The following is an 18,015-nucleotide window of genomic DNA, read 5'->3' as shown; positions in this document are numbered from 1 at the left end:
TCAGGCTTGACAGAAGCCCTGGCGGGATTGATTAAATCGGATTGGTCCTGCTATTTGAGAGGATTGGACTAGTGACCCTGATCAGGCTTGACAGAAGCCCTGGCGGGATTGATTAAATCGGATTGGTCCTGCTATTTGAGAGGATTGGACTAGTGACCCTGACCCAGTCTCTTCCTCTCTCTCTGCACTGAGCTGAGGGTAGGGGTGCACTGAGCACAGGGTTGCGGGTGAAGGAACAGGCTGGGAGTTGGGGTGTAGGGTCTGGCCAGGAGCTAGAATGAGGGAGGGGGCTCAGGGTTGGGGCAGGAGGTTTGGGTGTGGGGGCACTTACCTGGACAGCTCCCATTTGGTGTGAGGGGTGCAGGTGGGAATGTGGGGGGAGGGGTGCAAGAACTTCTGTTTGGTGCTTAGGGTGGGGGTGGGGATGTGGGCAGGTGTAAGAGTCAAGGCTTGGGGAGTGGGGGTGTGTGAGGAGGGTGCAGGAGTCAGGGCAGAGGGCTGGGGAGCATGTGCGTGGGGTGCAGGAGTCAGGGCATGGAGTGTGGGGGAGCTGGGTATGTGAGGGGGTGCCGGATTCAGGGCTGGGGTCATGCGGGGGTGCAGGGATCAGGGCAGGGGGCTGTGTGTGTGTGAGGGGGATGCAAGGGTCAGGGCAGAGGGCTGGGGGTGTGGGGGAGGGTCATGAGTCAGGGCTGGGGGTGTGGGCTGGAATCATGGGGATATTCCCATCTCCCTGCCCTGAGCGGCTCACAGTAGGAGGCTGGAGGGAATATGCCCTGATTCCACCCTCCTTCGCCAAAGCCCCGTCCCCACCTCTTCTCCGGAGCAGCGAGCATGCTGCGGCTGCGGTTCTGGCTCCGCTTCTCCCCCTCCCTCTTCAGGGACCAGGGCCATCAGCTGTTCGGTCGCAGGGAGGAGGAGGGGCAGGAACCCAGGATGCTAGGAAAAGAAGTGGGGGAGGAGAGAGCGTGGCTGCCGGTGGAGGCTGCCCTGCAGCAGCAGCTGGCAGGACCAAGCTTCTGCCCCCTGCCCCCCCAGGAGAGAGTGGTGGGCAGGGGGCAGAGAAGAGCAGGTTGGGCAGGATTTTTAATGGCATACTGCTGCCTGCCGGGGTCCTGGCTACTGGCCCAACCCAGCCTGCCTGCCGGCCTGGGTTCAGCAGCAGGCTGAGATGGGCCAGCGGCTGGGACCCGGCAGGCGACAGCGTACCATTAAAAATCGGCTCATGTGCCACCTGGTCTAGACCTACCCGTCCTTTCACTCCTAATTTTACCAATGATGAGCATGCGTCCTTGGCTAGAGAATAATGTATCGTGGCTGTTGCAAACTTCTCAGAAGTATTTGCCTCTACTAAACAGCATGACTTCCGTCTTTCTCAGGTTCAGCATCAACTTCAAGGTGTTCTTCATCCATGAGTTCCTCAACCAAGCCCTGGACTAGCTTGGTGACTGTTGTCATATATTGAGAAAAATAGATATAGTTCATTGTCTATTTGACAATTTTCTAATAGAACAGCCTGGAAAAGTAGTTCTTTGAGTGCTGTCCCTGTGGGTGCTCCACTCCCAGGTGATGGTGCGTCTCGGCACCATTGATTGGAGATCTTCAGTAGCAGTGCCTGGTCGGGACGCACACACTCAGCTGCTGTCTTGCAGTCTCGTTAGAGTCTGCCAGAGCACGCACGTCCCGTGCCACCCTCAGTTCCTTCTCAACTGTCCTCAACTGAAGACGGGACTCAGGGCAGTGCTAACACTCTTCCCTAGTCTCTGAAGAAAACAATCACAAAAATATAGAAATAGTTAGTTAGTAACATCCTTTAGAATAATTACTTAGTTAAAAAAAACAAAAAACAAAAAATAAAACTTTTTTCCTCAAGCTCATCTCCTGCAGAGAGACTCTCCCCTGGCACTCCAAGTTCAATAATGCCAGGAGCTTCAGGATTTAAGAAATGTGTCTCCTGTCAGGACTCTATGCCAGAGTCCAATGGACATTCATACTGCATGAAATGCCTAGGCAAGACGACACATCCCTGCTAAGTGCCTCCATGGCACAAGCCTCAGAACTAGGGCTCGTCGTGACAGGGACCTGCAGCTGAAAATTATTCTTATGCAGAAATCCCTGCAGCCGCTGCTGGAGAAGGGCACTGTTAAACCCTCTCCCTCACACTCTCTGGCCAGGTCCGAACCTATTGGGAGCACACCTTCACCCTCTCAGGCAGAGGCAAGAATCCCAACTGTCTCCAAGCGGAGACTTTCATGAGGATAAAGGGTTTCCTGTGAGATCCTTACCCTCAATGCTGTTAGTGCCGAAGGCAGGCGCCTCCAACCATCCCAGCACTTCAGCAGCTTTTGCAGAGCGCAGAGGCAGGGACCCAACTTCCTGTGCAGGGAAGATCTCCTTGGCACCAGTCCCTTCGGCACCAAAAATAGACCCAATACCAACAGGGTGCTCTACCCTGGTGCCGACAAGAACATCGGCATCAAGCCTTCCCTCCACTCATGCAGCAGCCAGCAGACCTCCTGCAGGGTGCACATAAAAGGCCTACGGCACGGGGGAAATCTAAACAAAAGTCTGTGCATGCCTCTGAGCACAGACTGCGCACAGCATGCTCAGACCCTAGGGAACAACAACAGTTCCTGAGTCAAGACGACCTTTCACTGGCACCTGAGCCTAACTCCACTCCTGGACACACGGTACTCACTCTTTGACCAGCCGCTTTCCCCACCTGACCTGACCACCTTTACTGATAGCGAGCAGGATATGCAACAACAACAGGAGTTCTCCCCACTTGCCTCTCCTCCTGCACCAGAACCTTTTATACCTCGGACCACGGCGAACAACCACCAGCCTCAGTTTTCCTACTTTGCCCCTCTGTGGGCTGCACCTAACTTCTCTTATCCAATGCCTTGGCCTCATTGGTACCCTTGGCCAGCTCCTACTGCCACTCGCCCTCATGCTTTTTCCACCACACCACAAGCTCCTTCTGCACCTCCATCTCTAGCTCCATCTACTTCTAGAATGCCTGAACTCCCCTCTGAAGACGTGGGCCATGGACCGTACCCTGATTCACCAAACTCCAACTCTCCATCAGCTCGAGACAGAGCCATCATGCCTCCACCTCCACAGAATGTGGACAACCTGAAATTGTTCCAGGAACTTTTCAAGAGGGTGGCACTCAGCAAAGACATCCCTTTAGAAGATGTCCAGGAGACACAACACAAAATCCTCAAAATCCTTCAACCTTCTGTGCCCTCAAAGATCGCGCTTCTCATAAATGAGGCACTCGTAGAACCAGCTGACACTGTCTGGCAGACTCCAGCCTCTATCTTGCCAATTTGAAAAAAGGCTGAACGCAAATATTATGTTCTTGCTAAGGATTGAGACTTTTTATTCTCTCACCCACAACCAAGTTCTCTTATAGTAGATGCAGCGAGTCACAGGACAAAACAGCCCCACTACTGGCCCACCCTACCCAGCAAGACACCTTGGGCAACAAGGTTTATACCTTCTCCACTCTGCAGTTCAGAATTGCAAACTACTCCACCCTACTTGCAAGCTATCACTTTGATAACTATAATAAACTCTTTGACTTTACCTCCCATATTCCGGAGGACAGGAGAGCAGACTTTGTCAGTCCTTGTCCAAGGCCAATTTGTTTCCAGAACGGCCCTACAAGCATCTCTAGACATGGTGGATACAGCTGCCTGTAATACCACAATTGCTGTGGTTATGCACAGAGCTTCCTGGCTCTCTGCATCAGGTATCCCCAAAGACCTGCAGACCAAAATGGAGGACCTCCCCTTTGATAAAGATGGACGAGGTCCTCCACACTGTGAAAGACTCTCTGGAACAACCCTACTCACCCTGGGCATCTACCCATCAATTCCCGGGAGACGACAGTATCAGCCTTACCAGAGGCCATGTACATACCAGTATCACCGATCTCAGAACAGACCCTGTGACGTGCCTAGGAATCACCCTAGACCTCCTAGGCTCAGACAAAACGAAGTGCAAACAGCTACTTCCCACCCACTGGGAAATAAACAACAAATTTGAAGTGTTCGTCGGGGGTCTGCAGGACCACTCTTGGACTCCTCCACCTACTTGCCCATTTGGCCACTGCCTCCAGGCTTTCCACCATGCGTTGGGTCCTAGAAATAGTTCAGTCCGGCTACACCAACCCTTTTATATCCCACCCTCCTACCCTTCCCTGTCTCTCTTCAGGGACCCCTCTCATGAGCACCTACTTCGCGTAGAAATGGATCGCCTTCTACAGATAGAATCACAGAATATCAGGGTTGGAAGGGACCTCAGGAGGTCATCTAGTCCAACCCTCTGCTAAAAGCAGGACCAATCCTCGATTTAATTATCCCAGCCAGGGCTTTGTCAAGCCTGATCTTAAAAACCTCTAAAGAAGGAGATTCCTCCACCTCCCTAAGGTAACCCATTCCAGTCCTTCACCACCCTTCTAGTGAGAAAGTTTTTCCTAATATCCAACCTAAACCTCCCTCACTGCAGCTTGAGACCATTACTCCTTGTTCTGTCATATGGTACCACTGAGAACAGTCAAGATCCATCCTCTTTGGAACCCCCTTTCAGGTAGTTGAAAGCAGCTATCAATCTCCCTCATTCTTTCCCTCTTCTGTAACTAAAACATCCAGTTCCCATTAGCCCTCTCTCTCACTCGTAAGTCATGTTGCCCAGCCCCCTAAATCATTTTGTTGCACCTCCCACTGGACTCTTTTCCAGTTTTTCCACATCTCTCTTGTAGTATGGGGTTCAAAACTGACACAGTACTCCAGTGAGGCCCCCCCAATATCGAATAGAGGGGAATGATCACGTCCCTGCGATTTGCTGGCAATGCCCCCACTTACACAGCCCAAAATGCCATTAGCGTTTTGGCAACAAGGCACATGTTGAATCATAATCCAGCTTCATCGTCCACTGTAACTCCTACATCCCCTTTTCTGCATAACTGCTTCCTAGCCATTCGGATCCCTAGTCTGGTAACAGTCCAGTAGATCTTCCGTCCTAAGTGAAGGATCTGCACTGTCCTTGTTGAATCTCAATCAGGTTTCTTTTGGCCACAGTCCTCTAAGTTGTCCTAGGTCCCTCTGTATCTATCCCTACCCTCCAGCATATCTACCACTCCTCCAATTTAGTGTCGATCTGCAAACTTGCTATGAGAGTGCAGTCATACTGCCATCCTCCAGATCATTAGTGAATGATATTGAACAAAACCGGCTCCAGGCCTCCGCCTCCAACTAGAGTGGAGCCATTGATCACTACCAACTGAGCCCGATGATCTAGCCAGCTTCTATCCATCTTAGTCCATTCATCCAGCCCATACTTCTTTTAACTTGCTAGCAATAATACTGCTGGGGAAGACTGTATCAAAAGCCTTGCTAAGTCAAGGAATAACACATCCACTGCTTCCCCCTCATCCACAAGAGCAGTTACTCCTCATAGAAGGCATAGGGTTAGTCAGCGCCATGACTTGCCTTGGTGTAACCTATAGAAGAACCCGTGCCCAACACAAACATCAAGGAAAAAGGTTTACTCAACTACCACTACTTTCTGACCCCAGACAAAAGATAGGATGGAGGTCTATATAGACCTGTGCCAACTGAACAAATTCGTAAGAGTACAAAAATTCAAGATGGCAACTGAGGGCGCAATAATACTTGGTGCTGGAACAAGGGACTGTTCACAGCCCTTTGACCTATAAGGATGCCTATTTTCAACATATCCATTCATCCAAGCCCATGGATATTAAGGGAAAAGGGAAAATGGACACAAATCAGATATTAGAATGGCAATATACAAAAAACTGTCTCAGGAGAACACTTCAATCCCCTGGACACACAATAGCAGATTAAAAGGTAAGCCCAATCATGCAGCAAAAAAAAAACTTCAGGACTAGACTTCAAGAGAACACTGCTGAGCTTCCAGTCATAATCACTGCAATTTGATACCACGTCAGCTCAGGATTAAACAAAGACTGCGTAGAAATAGCTACCAAACTACAAAGCAGTTTCTCTTCCTTGGTTTCCCAAACACCTCAACTGCTAGAAGAGGGCCTCATATCCTCCCTGATTTGAACTAAACCTCCGTTACTCTAAAGCTGATCTTGCTTGCATTATATACCTGCTTCTGGAAATTTCCACTACATGCATCCGACGAAGTGAGTATTCACCCACGAAAGCTCATGCTCCAATACGTCTGTTAGTCTATAAGGTACCACAGGACTCTTTACTGCTTTTACAGATCCAGACTAACACGGCTACCGCTCTGATACTTAACCACTGTAATGTTGTTCTTGTATTTGTAGCTAAAATCTTCTGCCTTACTAATGGAGGGTACAAAAGGCAAAAGAAGTTGATCTCTGAGGACCCCGAATTGTTCAGTGTCAAAACAGTTACACTACATTAAAGATGCCAGGGCATGTTTAAAACCGTTTGGCCATTGCTTTGTGTCTGCCAAGAAAAGCACTTCCACATGCATATACCAGTCACAAGTGTTTTTCATGCAGTGTTTCAGCCTTAGGCCACACATATGTGATTCCAGCAATAAGAAGAGCAAATTCTACCAAAGGACAGATTTAATATCTGCTTTAGTGAGATAGGCACCATCAGTATCTGCAGCTCCATCTCACATTTTGTAGGTATGCTGAGGGCCACAAGCCAACCCTTTTTGTGGATCTGTTTCTGAGAGACCAAGAATCACCATGAAGTACTGATAATTGTTGTCTTAACTGTAATTATTTACTTTACTTTTTGTAGTATGAACACAGGTTTTATAAAACACATAATCAAAGGTAATTTCTTGTTAGTTTGGATGAAAAATAAAATGCAGTTAGAAACAACCCCCCACAATAAAATTAATTCCTCAATAAGAAAAAAGAGGAAGTGTGTGTTGTGGCATTCAGGTGGCAGTCCAGACCAGTAAAGGATTTTGTCACTATTTGCCCTGTAACCTCACAGCTCTTTGGTGCTGTAGCTCCCAACCTGGGCTGCTCACAAGCAGCCTGCCACTATGAGTATCTGTATATAGCAGGAGTCCTGGTTCCAGAAGTCTGATGCCAGCAGCCTGCCAGCAACACGCCAGTCACACTCTGTCCTCAGCCTGGGTTACAACCATGAAGATGACCACAACACACTCCCCATCTCAAATTCCCCAAAACTGTGTGCCCTGATATGTTCAGCCCTTTCCTGTACAGCTCAGAGAAATAATAATGTTCATTTCTCCATAACGTAAAGAAATAAAACTACATCATGGCTTATTAACTTAGCTGGAGTAAATGCACCCTTCCTTTTAAACACAGCATTGAATTGGTTTATAGCGGGGGTCAGCAATCTATGGCACACATGCCAAACACGGCACGCGAGCCTATTTTGAGTGGCACGCTGCCACGGTCCCGGCCCCCAGCCCCACTCAGCCCCCACCACTCTCCCCTGCGGGGGCAGGAGGCAGAAGCTTGGTTCTGTGGCAGCCAAGCTTCCCCTCCCCCACTTCTTCCCCCAGCATGGTGCTTTCCTGCCCCGCCTCCTCTCCTTCCCTGCACCAAACAGCTGATAGCCCTTGCAATGGGGAGGGGGAAGAGCAGTAGTGTGCACACAGCTCCGTAGAGGATGCAGAGAGAGGTAGGGACGGAGCCTTGGGGAAGGGAGTGGAATCAGGGCATATCCCTTCCAACCCCCTGCCATGAACCACTCAGGGCAGGGGGCTGGGAGCATCCTCACAAGCCGAGCACCCCAGCCTTCTGCCCTGACCCTGCTTACACACCCAGCCTTCTGCCCTGCACCCCCCACGCCACCCAGCCCTCTGCCCTGACCCTTGAAACCCTCCCACACACAGCCTTCTGCCCTACACCCCCCCCACAGCCCCAGTCCTCTGCCCTGATCCTTGAACCCCCACACACACCCAGCCTTCTGCTGTGCACCCCCCCACATGCCCAGCCCTCTGCCCTGACCCCCCCCACACACACTCAGCCTTTTGCCCTGCACCCCCACACACACCCAGCCCTCTGCCTGACCCTTGAACCCCCACACACACCCAGTCTTCTCCCTTGCACCTCCCACGCCCCCCAGCCCTCTGTCCTGACCCTTGAACCCCCACACACACCCAGCCTTCTGCCCTACACCACCCATACACCCCAGCCCTCTGCCCTGACCCCTGAACCCTACCCTCAGGTCTGGGGTCCTGGCTGCAAGCCCTGCTCAGCCCACTGCCGGCCTAGGTGAACAGAACCCCAGGCTGGCAGCGAGTTGAGCAGGCTGGCAGCATAAGATTTAATTTTAAATGACGCTTCTTAAACATTTTGAAAACGTTGTTTACTTTACATACAATAGTTTAGTTATATAATATAGACTTATAGAAAGAGACCTTCTAAAAACGTTAAATTAGAGTGAATAAATGAAGACTCAGCACACCACTTCTGAAAGGTTGCTGACCTCTGGTTTATAGTAAAATAAAACAGATTTATTAACAATAGGACATAGATTAAGTGATCCCAAGTAAAAGCAATAAAGTTAGAAAGGGCTACAAGCAAATAAAAGTGAAAAGGCATCTGCAAGTCTAAAGCCTAATCTAGCAAGATACAGTCTTTGTTCAAGCTGGTTTCTCTACCTAGCCATTCTGTTTCCCTTGTCATCTTAGGTGCAAGATCTTTGCCTAAACAGATTTCTAACCTATATTCTGTTCCAGAGACGTCAACCCCCCTTGGCTGAAGGAAATATTTTTCTCAGCTTGGGGCCCCCATGAGAGTTTTTCGGGACCCTGGAGCGGGGTCCTTCACTCGCTCCGGGGGCCCCGGAAAACTCTCGCAGGGCCCAGGCCCCCGGAGCTTCTTCCACTCTGGGTCTTCAGTGGCAATTCGGCTGCAGGGGGTCCTTCTGCCCTGGGTCCCACCACCGAAGTGCTGGGTCTTTGATGGCAATTCTGACCCTAGGCCCCCTGAATCCTCTGGGCGGCCCTGCTTGTATCTGTCTAGTGATTGATGCCCAAGATGGCGTCTCTCCTTGCTTATGTCTTCCAAAATTAAAGTAACTTTTTTCAAGAGGTAGAATGATCTCGTGGCGTCTTTCTCTTCCTGTGGGCTTTTCATCCCCCTGTATGATTTCTAAGTAAATTGGGTTTCCATTGTTTCTGATTCCACCCCGCTTAATTTATACAGGAAACGAGTAGATAGCTGTGGCATTCCCTCCTGTCTGGAGAGACTGTACAGCCCAATATCAATGAGTATCCATAATTCCATATATAGTGATAATGCATACAATTCACAATGATATCCATCACCAGTGTGCCATAGGCTTTTAGAAAAGACCTCACTCTGTACCAGTGATACTCAGACCTCAGTGGTTTAGGAGCCAAATTAGCAATCAGCGTTACCCAAAAGAACCACAGTAGTATAAATTCATTGTTTCATTTACTCTGTGTGTCTGTCTGTGTGTATATATATGATTCACAGCAAAACAACTGACCAAGTATTCTACAACTGGTTAATAACATAGTAGAAGTATCCTGATTGGTTAATAACTTAGATTGGTTAATAATTAAATCGCACCATGTTTTAATATGTGCTGCAAAGAGCCACAAGGAAACACATTAAAGAGCCACTTGTGGCTGCCAAGCCTCAGTCTAAGTGTCACTGCTCTATACACTTTTCTAATACAGTACAGTAATATCTTATACAATCAGTTGACTCAGTTGCTTATCACTTGAGATTCAGCTGCTCTATCTTATAGACTTGTAAACCTTTGCCATGTATTCTTTGAAAAGTAAAACCCAGTCCAAGCTTCTCTCTGCCAACAGCATGGTGTAGATACCATGCTGTCTTTTGCCCCACTCGTTAATGTGAGATTTGCCTCCACCCCTTGTTAGCTAGATGAATCTGTTTACATGATATGTAATACATTGTGTGCAGTGGTGTTGTAACCCTGTCAGTCTCAGGATATGAGAGACACAAGGTGGGTACAGTAATATGTTTTATTGGACCAACATATGTTATATATCTCTCAGCAACAGAAATTGGTCCAGTAAAAGATTAATGTTTCCCACCTTGTCTCTCTAATGTAAATACATTCTCATTGTCTTTCAAAGTACTTTGAAAGTAACTCCCAGGTGCAGTCCTGTTTACCAACTCTCCATGACATACCTGGTTTGTACACACTTTAGTCATAATTTCAACATATATTAATCACTCTTAATACCCACCCTGTACATACATCACACAAGAATATCCATGATCAGTGAGTTACTAGATTTCAAATGACACTTCACAAAGCATATTTCGTTCAAAGATTATTACAGTAGTGTGTATGATGTGAATGCAGGGGGTACTTATTGTCACAGTGTGTTCCTCACTTTACTGTCACTAATGCTAAAACTAGTTATTTATACTTTATTTGTAATAAAAGCAAGAAATAAGCTTCATACTGGTGCATGCATTCTTTTGGCAGACAGTGAAATAAAACTGTATCCTTTTACAGAGTTGGATAGACAACATCTCTTCTTTATGAAGACTTTAATGATCACTCAACTTACTGTGGCCAATCAGTTTCCATTTACACATTGCTTTCAGCTCATTCCCTTCTGATTATTGAAAGTAGCTGTGTTTATTGAGCTGAAAGAAGGTCAGAAAAGCTTATTTTATGTTTGAGTACCTACCAATATATCTACGCGATCAGCAAGCTAAAGGTTAACATGCATTAAGTGTACTTGTCTCCTATATGAGAAACACGTATATTGACTGGTGTGTGTTCCCTTTGTGTCTCCCTACTCTTCCCCACCCAAAGACATGAACAGTTGACTTATATTAGGGATTAGCAGCTTCTCTCTGATCTAGATACCATTGTACTTTAGAACTGTGAATATTCTCTGTGTGTTCATCATTTTGCAGTGTTTCTCAACCTTTTTGATAGCAGGGACCAGCTTGCTGCCTTCCTAAACTGTGTCAGGGAGATCTCAGGGACCAGCGCCGGTCCATGAACTGGTCATTGAGAAACAGTGGGTTAAAGCATACAAGACTATACCAGTTTTAATCAGTAATGGAAGTTGTAGAATATATAGCTTTTGTTTTTACTGTAACATTTTAGTGGTAAATTGATGGAGCCATGTTGCAGCAGGACTCTGAGGCAGTCTAGCTGAATCAAACATACATCCTCCTAGGTCTCCTGGGTCTTGCATGCTGCAGCAGGAGCTCCAGCACATTTCAAAGTGGTGCACTGTACACGTCCCCCCTATGCTGAGTGCAAAAGGTGAAGGGGAAGCAGTGTGATAACCCACTTTCAGTCAGGTACTCCTCCTTTTGGAAAGGATACCACCAGCGCTTGCAATCCTCCACAGTATTATGGTTGGCTGTTGTACAAGAGTGCAAGGGGATCCTTACATTTTCTCCCAACTTGCACTCTTGTGCAAGGCCAAAAACAATCTGGCCTTTATTTACAAAAGTAATAAAAGGAATGTTTTAATAGATAAAAATTTTCTTATCAATGTCCATTTAAGTAGCTGATGTTATACTATTTCTAACATTGTTAATCCAGCTGTGCAATATTCTATTTGCCTGTTCACTTGGGGCCAGTGAATTTTTTTTTTTTGACAGGCTAGTAATTATTTTTATTTTTACACCATAATTATGGCTTAGTAGCATTTTTTTGGTCTGGTACCATTTCATGGTGATTTCGCATGGCTGTATTAATTCTAACATGAAATGGTTCTTATAATAGAGCGCTATTAGAAATACTGCATAATGGCGATACTAGAAATTGGACATGTTGACTTTTTCTGTTGAACCAAACTAAAAAGAAATATAACAAAATATAGGGTATATTTCCCCTTTTGTGCAGAGAAATACAGAAGGTGCAGAAGTGTCTAAAAATATAGAAAAATCTATGTGCATGTATTTTAAATTGCTACGTAACATGCCATTGGTTCAACAATTGAAGCAAATGACAAGGCATGTGTAAAACCTGTAGATTGTGATGTCGGGTAGCATGCAAATGAAGCAGTGGCCTGGGCATTTGTAAGAAATCTGTAATTTCTGAGCACCTTTCTCCCAAAGTTGAAGCCCTTGCATCTCCATTGTTTGCATGTGGCTCCTGTATGCTTGGCAGTCTGCTGACACATTTATATTATGCTACATGTAGACACAGATGTCCAGTTAACAAGTTGCTGCTGCACTGCACTCAAAGAGTAACAAGTGACTTTTTTCTAATTGTAATAATTAATATAATTTTAATGTTCTTTTTGCAGATGTTACATGTATTATTTTAACTTTTCTGACTCCACAAAGTGTCATAACCACACCCCCATTTTTGTTTTTGTTTGCTTTTCTGGGGTAGTCAAGAGGAGGTGGTAATCTTCTGTTTGTTACTTTTTTCCAGTAGCAATTTGGCAGGGTACCATGCCAACCAGGAAATCTGAGCAACCACTGCAGCTTTATAACAAACTTGTACTTTATTATTTCAATTTTCTGCACTCCGTTCACATAGTCCCTTGAACAGATGGTCCATAGAAAGAAAATGTACAGAAACAAAGAGTGAAAGAGAGTTATTTAATATACAGAATACATAATAAATCAAAACCTTTAAAAATGTAAATCATGAGTGAAAAGTACAAGAGGATAGCAAATTAGAAAAGACAAACTGTAGCAAATAATTAAGATTCAAACTTTTTTTTTTAAAGAGGAAAAGCAGATGTTTTATTAAAGTCACAAAGTAATCAAATTTTAGGTCTTTTGAATAAATCTATTTTCCACTTTCTTAGAAAAACTCTTTATCTGTTTATATAAACCTCTGCAAAGAAGTTATTTTTGTTTTTTCAAGAATTTGGCATTCTGAACTTTCAAAATATATTACGTTTCACACCATTGTCTTTGGTGCTTTTCTGAGTATATTGAAGGTTTCATAGCGTAGTTTTCATATTTCATTATCACTCAGCAGCATGAGAATAATAGTTTTTAGCATAGCATACATAGCTGAAACTCAAACATTCATTTCTATCCTTAGTTTCAACATTAACTTCCATCTGTTCTTCTCCCTTTTTTCTTTCATTTCCCTGTTTCTGTTTTTCCTCATGGTATGACATAAAAGTGATTGCATTGAAAAGACTGCCCTTTTTGAGGAACAGACCGAAGGAAAAAGACAAAATGAAGGCCATCTACCGTCGCTCCATGTGTAAGACTTTGACAGTTCAGCTTCTTTTAAATGGCTACACTGGCTTCCATTACTAATTTTTCACTAACCTTTCCCCTGGACTGTGCTGTTTTTTACTATTTTGCAATGTGCAAGTCCTGCTATAATACAAGAAGCTGGAAGAATTTTTTTAAAACCTTGGCACTGAATAATATATGTATATATACATATGCAATTTATTGTGATTACATTTTATATATTTGTATACATATTTGTTATATATACACATTGTGCATGCATGTGTATGTAAATTTACAGTACACTCCAGACATTTGAATAGTTTTTAATTCCACTTTTAGTAAGCATTTTTATAAACAACAAATATCTTGCATTTTTGGTTTAAAGAATCTATAGAGAAAATAGTGCAAGGATATAAAATGGTCCGTTACTCTTTTCAAATGTGTGTCATTTCTTCTTTACTAAAATATTTTGTTTTTTGAAAAGGGGGTGGATACTTATATAGTGTTATAAAGCAAAGAAGTGTATCATAGGATGCCATCTCTTTCAGATCCTTTTAACTACTATAATGCAAAATACAGTATTCCTGCAGTAACCTGCACTGAACAAGGACCCCAACCATTGCCAAAGTTCATGTCGTGTTAGCACCTCTACCCATCTTACCCTTATTCATTCCATTTGTCTTTGCAAAACAACATATCAAAGCTTCTAACATATATATTGCATATCATTGCAGCACAGGCATGGCACTAGTATCTAATAACATTTATTAAAAATCATATCTGAACTGAAAGTATGGTCTGTAATACTTTTCATTCATTGAGCTGATTGCATGTCATAACATGGATGATCTTGTGTTTGTAGCTTTCAATATTCAGTATGCATTGATGCTTAGAAAAATGTCAAACTTTTTACAATACAAAATAGGAATTAAAAAAATAAATTGAACCGTGCTGATTCGTTTGCTTTCATTTGCATCCCAGCCATGAATGACCTGGTACAGTCCATGGTCCTAGCAGGAGGACAATGGACAGGTAGTTCTGAGCATCTGGAGGGCCTTGATGATGTATCTACGGGTAAAAGGAAAAAAGAATTGGGAGCTATGGCCTTCTCTACTACAGCTATCAACTTTGCAACTGTCAACTCTTCTTCAGGCTTCAGATCCAAGCAATTGCTAAATAATAAAGGTATAGGTAGAAGCTTTTTGCTCTGTCATGGTTATATTGGTAACAATTTTATATAAATCTGTTTTTACTCCTTCATATTCTTCAGTAGCAAACAACCTGAATAATTGAATTACAGTACTAAGAAGTAATTGAATGGGTTTAATAGCTTTAATTGTAAAATACCTTAGAGTTTTTTCCTACAGAAAGGCTACATAAGCAAAGATGGATTGTATTTCAAATAATTATTTCATTGCATTTTACAGATGACATGTTTAAATTACATTTTTGCTGTGAAATTTAATTTACATACTGTTTTATCTCTTTATGTATAGATACTACATCCTTTGAAGATGTAAGTCCACAAGGCATTAGTGATGATTCTAGTACAGGATCAAGAGTTCATGGTAAGATGTGAATTTTAATTGAATAATAAATTAAGAATCTATGATGTGAATGCTAACGATGCTTGCCCACACGGTGAATTACAGCATTGAAAGTGAGCATGTTTTCTATAATTTGCGTACGACTTGACTATATGGTGCCATTTGTTCAAACCTAATACTTTTTCTTTTATTATAGAATAATCTTTCTACTACCTGTTGTGTATATTTAGTAGAAGATATCTATGAAATGCACCTAAACAGAATACAAACTCTTTTTGCCCACTTTCAAATATATTTGGGTTAAATTGTGAAAGAAGGGAAATTTTGACTTGCATTAAATTGGATTTCAGTGATTCATTTCTTGATTTTAAAGTTTTATATATTTCATAGTACAAAATAAGTCTTTTCATCAAGTTAAAATACAGAGTGAAAAAGCTAAAATAGAAGCACTTACAAGAAATAAAACAAACTATTTTTCTTTACTAAAACATTTTAAAATGAATATAAACAAAATTGAAATAAAATATTGTTATTTAGTATTTTGGAAAAGATTAACAGTGCAATTATTTCCCTTGTATTAATAGGTGCTAGAACTAGGGATATGAGAGGTGCTGCAGCAGCCTCTGACTTGAAGTAGATTCCACTATATACAGCGTTTAGTTTTAGTTCAGTGGCTCTCAGCACCCCCATTATACAAATTGTTCTAGCTCCCCTGCTTATATTGGGGAGGAGCACAGGACATTAACTATGCAGATGCTCTTGCTTTTCCTGCTTGTGGCATTTCTACAGTGTGCAGGGTTACTTGTCAAATCTATTGTAAGTGACCAAATCACAAGCAGCTTTCTGCAGGCCAGTGTGTTCTTCTATAAAATCCTGGTTTCCCACTAACAAATCTGTTTCAGTTCTAAACATGCACTCTGTTTTCTATTTTTCTTCCCCTTGTATCTTACTGTTCCTGTAGCATCCTTTACTAAAGTGTCCTCTTGGACTGCCTGGTAGTCCCTTTGCTTTCTGATCTTTAAGAAACAACACTTTGTTGACAATGGGCATACTCAGCCTGTGAAATAGTGCATGATTCTTACCTCAGAGCATTCTGTGATCAAAATAGTGTCATAGTGTCATCTGCTAAAATTTTGTTTATCATTCTGTCTCCTTACTTTTCATTTAGCTTCCAGACCAGCCAGCCTTGATAGTGGCAGAACATCCACTAGTAATAGCAATAACAACGCTTCACTTCATGAAGTCAAAGGTACGGTGCAGGTGAATTGCCATCTGTGCTTCTTTTCCATGACTGTGTTTGTAAGATGGTCTGGTAAAAAAATAAAATACAAAATTCATGGCATGTTTTTCTTTTAACACTTTATGACAGTGGTGGGCAACCTGCAGCCCACGGGTGGCATGTAGCCCATCAGGGTAATCTGCTGGCAAGCCGCCAGACAGTTGGTTTACATTTGCATGGCCACCTGCAGTTCCGAGTGGCAGCAGTTTGCCGTTCCCGGCCAATGGGAGCTGCAGAAAGCGACAGCCAGCACGTCCCTGTGGCCCACACCACTTCCCACAGCTCCAGCTTGCCGGGAAACCTCGGCCACTAGAAGCTGTGGGAAGCCATGCAAATGTAAACAAATTGTCTGGCAGCATGCCAGTGGATTACCCTGACGGGCTGCGTGCAGCCCACAGGTTGTCCACCACTGCTTTATGCCCTTCATTTTCCAAATTAGGGAAGAATATTAATAAAATAGACCTTCAAATGCATTTAGTAAATATTAAAATAGGAGCAATTACAATATATAAAGTTGAAACTATTTTAAAATAAATCTAAGAGAGAACATACATAAGAACTGCCATACTGGGTCAGATCAGTGGTCCATCTAGCCCAGTATCCTGTCATCCAACAGTGGCCAACGCCATGTGCTTCAGAGGGAATGAACAAAACAGGTAATAATCAAGTGATCCATCCCCTGTCGCCCATTCCCAGCTTCTGGCAGACAGAGGCTAGGGACACCATCCTTGCCTATCCTGGCTAATAGCCATTTGTGGACCTATCCTCCATGAATTTATCTAGTTCTTTTTTGAACCCTGTTATTGTCTTGGCCTTCACAACGTTCTCTGCCAAAGAGTTCTACAGGTTGACTGTGTGTTGTGTGAAGAAATACTTCCTTTCGTTTGTTTTAAATCTGATGCCTATTCATTTCATTTGGTGACACCTAGTTCTTGCGTTATGAGAAGAAATAAATAACACTCTTATTTACTTTCTCCACACCAGTCATGATTTTATAGAACTTCATCATATCCCTCCTTTGTCATCTCTTTTCCAAGCTGAAAAGTCCCAGTCTTATTAATCTCTCCTCATATGGAAGCTGCTCCATATCCCTAATCATTTTTATTGCCCTTTTCTGTATCTTTTCCAATTCCAATATATCTTGTTTGAGATAGAGTGACCAGATCTGCACATAGACCATGGATTTATATAGAGGCAGTATAATATTTTCTATCTATTAATTTCCTAATGATCCCCAACATTCTGTTAGGTTTTATTGACTACCACTGTACATTGAGTGGATGTTTTCAGAAAACATTGAGCGATCACGAGCTAATTCAGTTTAAACTAAATGGAAGGATAAAGAAAAATAGATCTGGGACTAGGGATTTTTGAATTTCAAAAAGGGCTAACTTAAAGAAAAATTAAAGGAATTAGTTACGGAAGTGGATTGGACTGAAGAACTTGTGAATCTAAAGGTGGAGGAGGCCTGGAATTATTTCAAGTCAAGGTTGCAGAAACTATCAGAAAGCCTGCATCCAAGAAAGGGGAAAAAATTCATAGGCAGGAGTTGTAGACCAAGCTGGATGAGCAAGCATTTCAGAGAGGTGATTAAGAAAAAGCAGAAAGTCTACAAGGAATGGAAGATAGGGGTGATCAGCAAGGAAAGCTACCTTACTGAGGTCAGATCATGTAGGGATACGTGAGGAAGACCAAAGCCATGTAGAGTTGGACCGCGCAAAGGGAATTAAAACCAGTAGTAAAAGGTTCTATAGCCATATAAATAAGAAGAAAACAAAAAAAGAAGAAGTGGGAGCGCTAAACACTGAGGATGGAGTGGAGGTAAAGGATAATCTAGGCATGGCCCCACATCTAAACAAATACTTTGCCTCAGTCTTTAATGAGGAGCTTAGGGAAAATGGTTAAATGACAAATAGGAATAGGATATGGAGGTAGATATTGCCACATCCGAGGTAGAAGCCAAACTCGACCAGCTTAATGGGACTAAACTGGGGGACCCAGATAATCTTCATCCAAGATATAAAGGAACTGGCACATGA

At 43.5% G+C, this 18,015-nt stretch overlaps 1 protein-coding gene across 9 annotated transcripts in view; it reads left to right on the top strand.

Annotated features, from left to right (window-relative positions):
- CCDC88A (coiled-coil domain containing 88A) overlaps positions 1-18,015 on the top strand; it is a 341,661-nt gene that overhangs the window by 300,627 nt on the left and 23,019 nt on the right. For 7 of the 9 annotated variants that reach the window (XM_032784366.2, XM_032784363.2, XM_032784359.2 and 4 more), the window contains 4 exons: positions 13,089-13,172; positions 14,132-14,335; positions 14,647-14,718; positions 15,866-15,946. In XM_032784366.2, the coding sequence (XP_032640257.1) occupies positions 13,089-13,172; positions 14,132-14,335; positions 14,647-14,718; positions 15,866-15,946 (441 nt within the window). The remainder of the gene's footprint in view (positions 1-13,088; positions 13,173-14,131; positions 14,336-14,646; positions 14,719-15,865; positions 15,947-18,015) is intronic. The other 2 variants (XM_032784364.2, XM_075064420.1) reach the window with 1 other exon arrangement.

This window comes from Chelonoidis abingdonii, chromosome 3 (assembly GCF_003597395.2).
Source record: "Chelonoidis abingdonii isolate Lonesome George chromosome 3, CheloAbing_2.0, whole genome shotgun sequence".
Classification (NCBI taxonomy): domain Eukaryota; kingdom Metazoa; phylum Chordata; order Testudines; family Testudinidae; genus Chelonoidis; species Chelonoidis abingdonii.
Note: the sequence above shows the minus strand (reverse complement) of the source record. Positions and strands in the feature narration are given on the sequence as shown.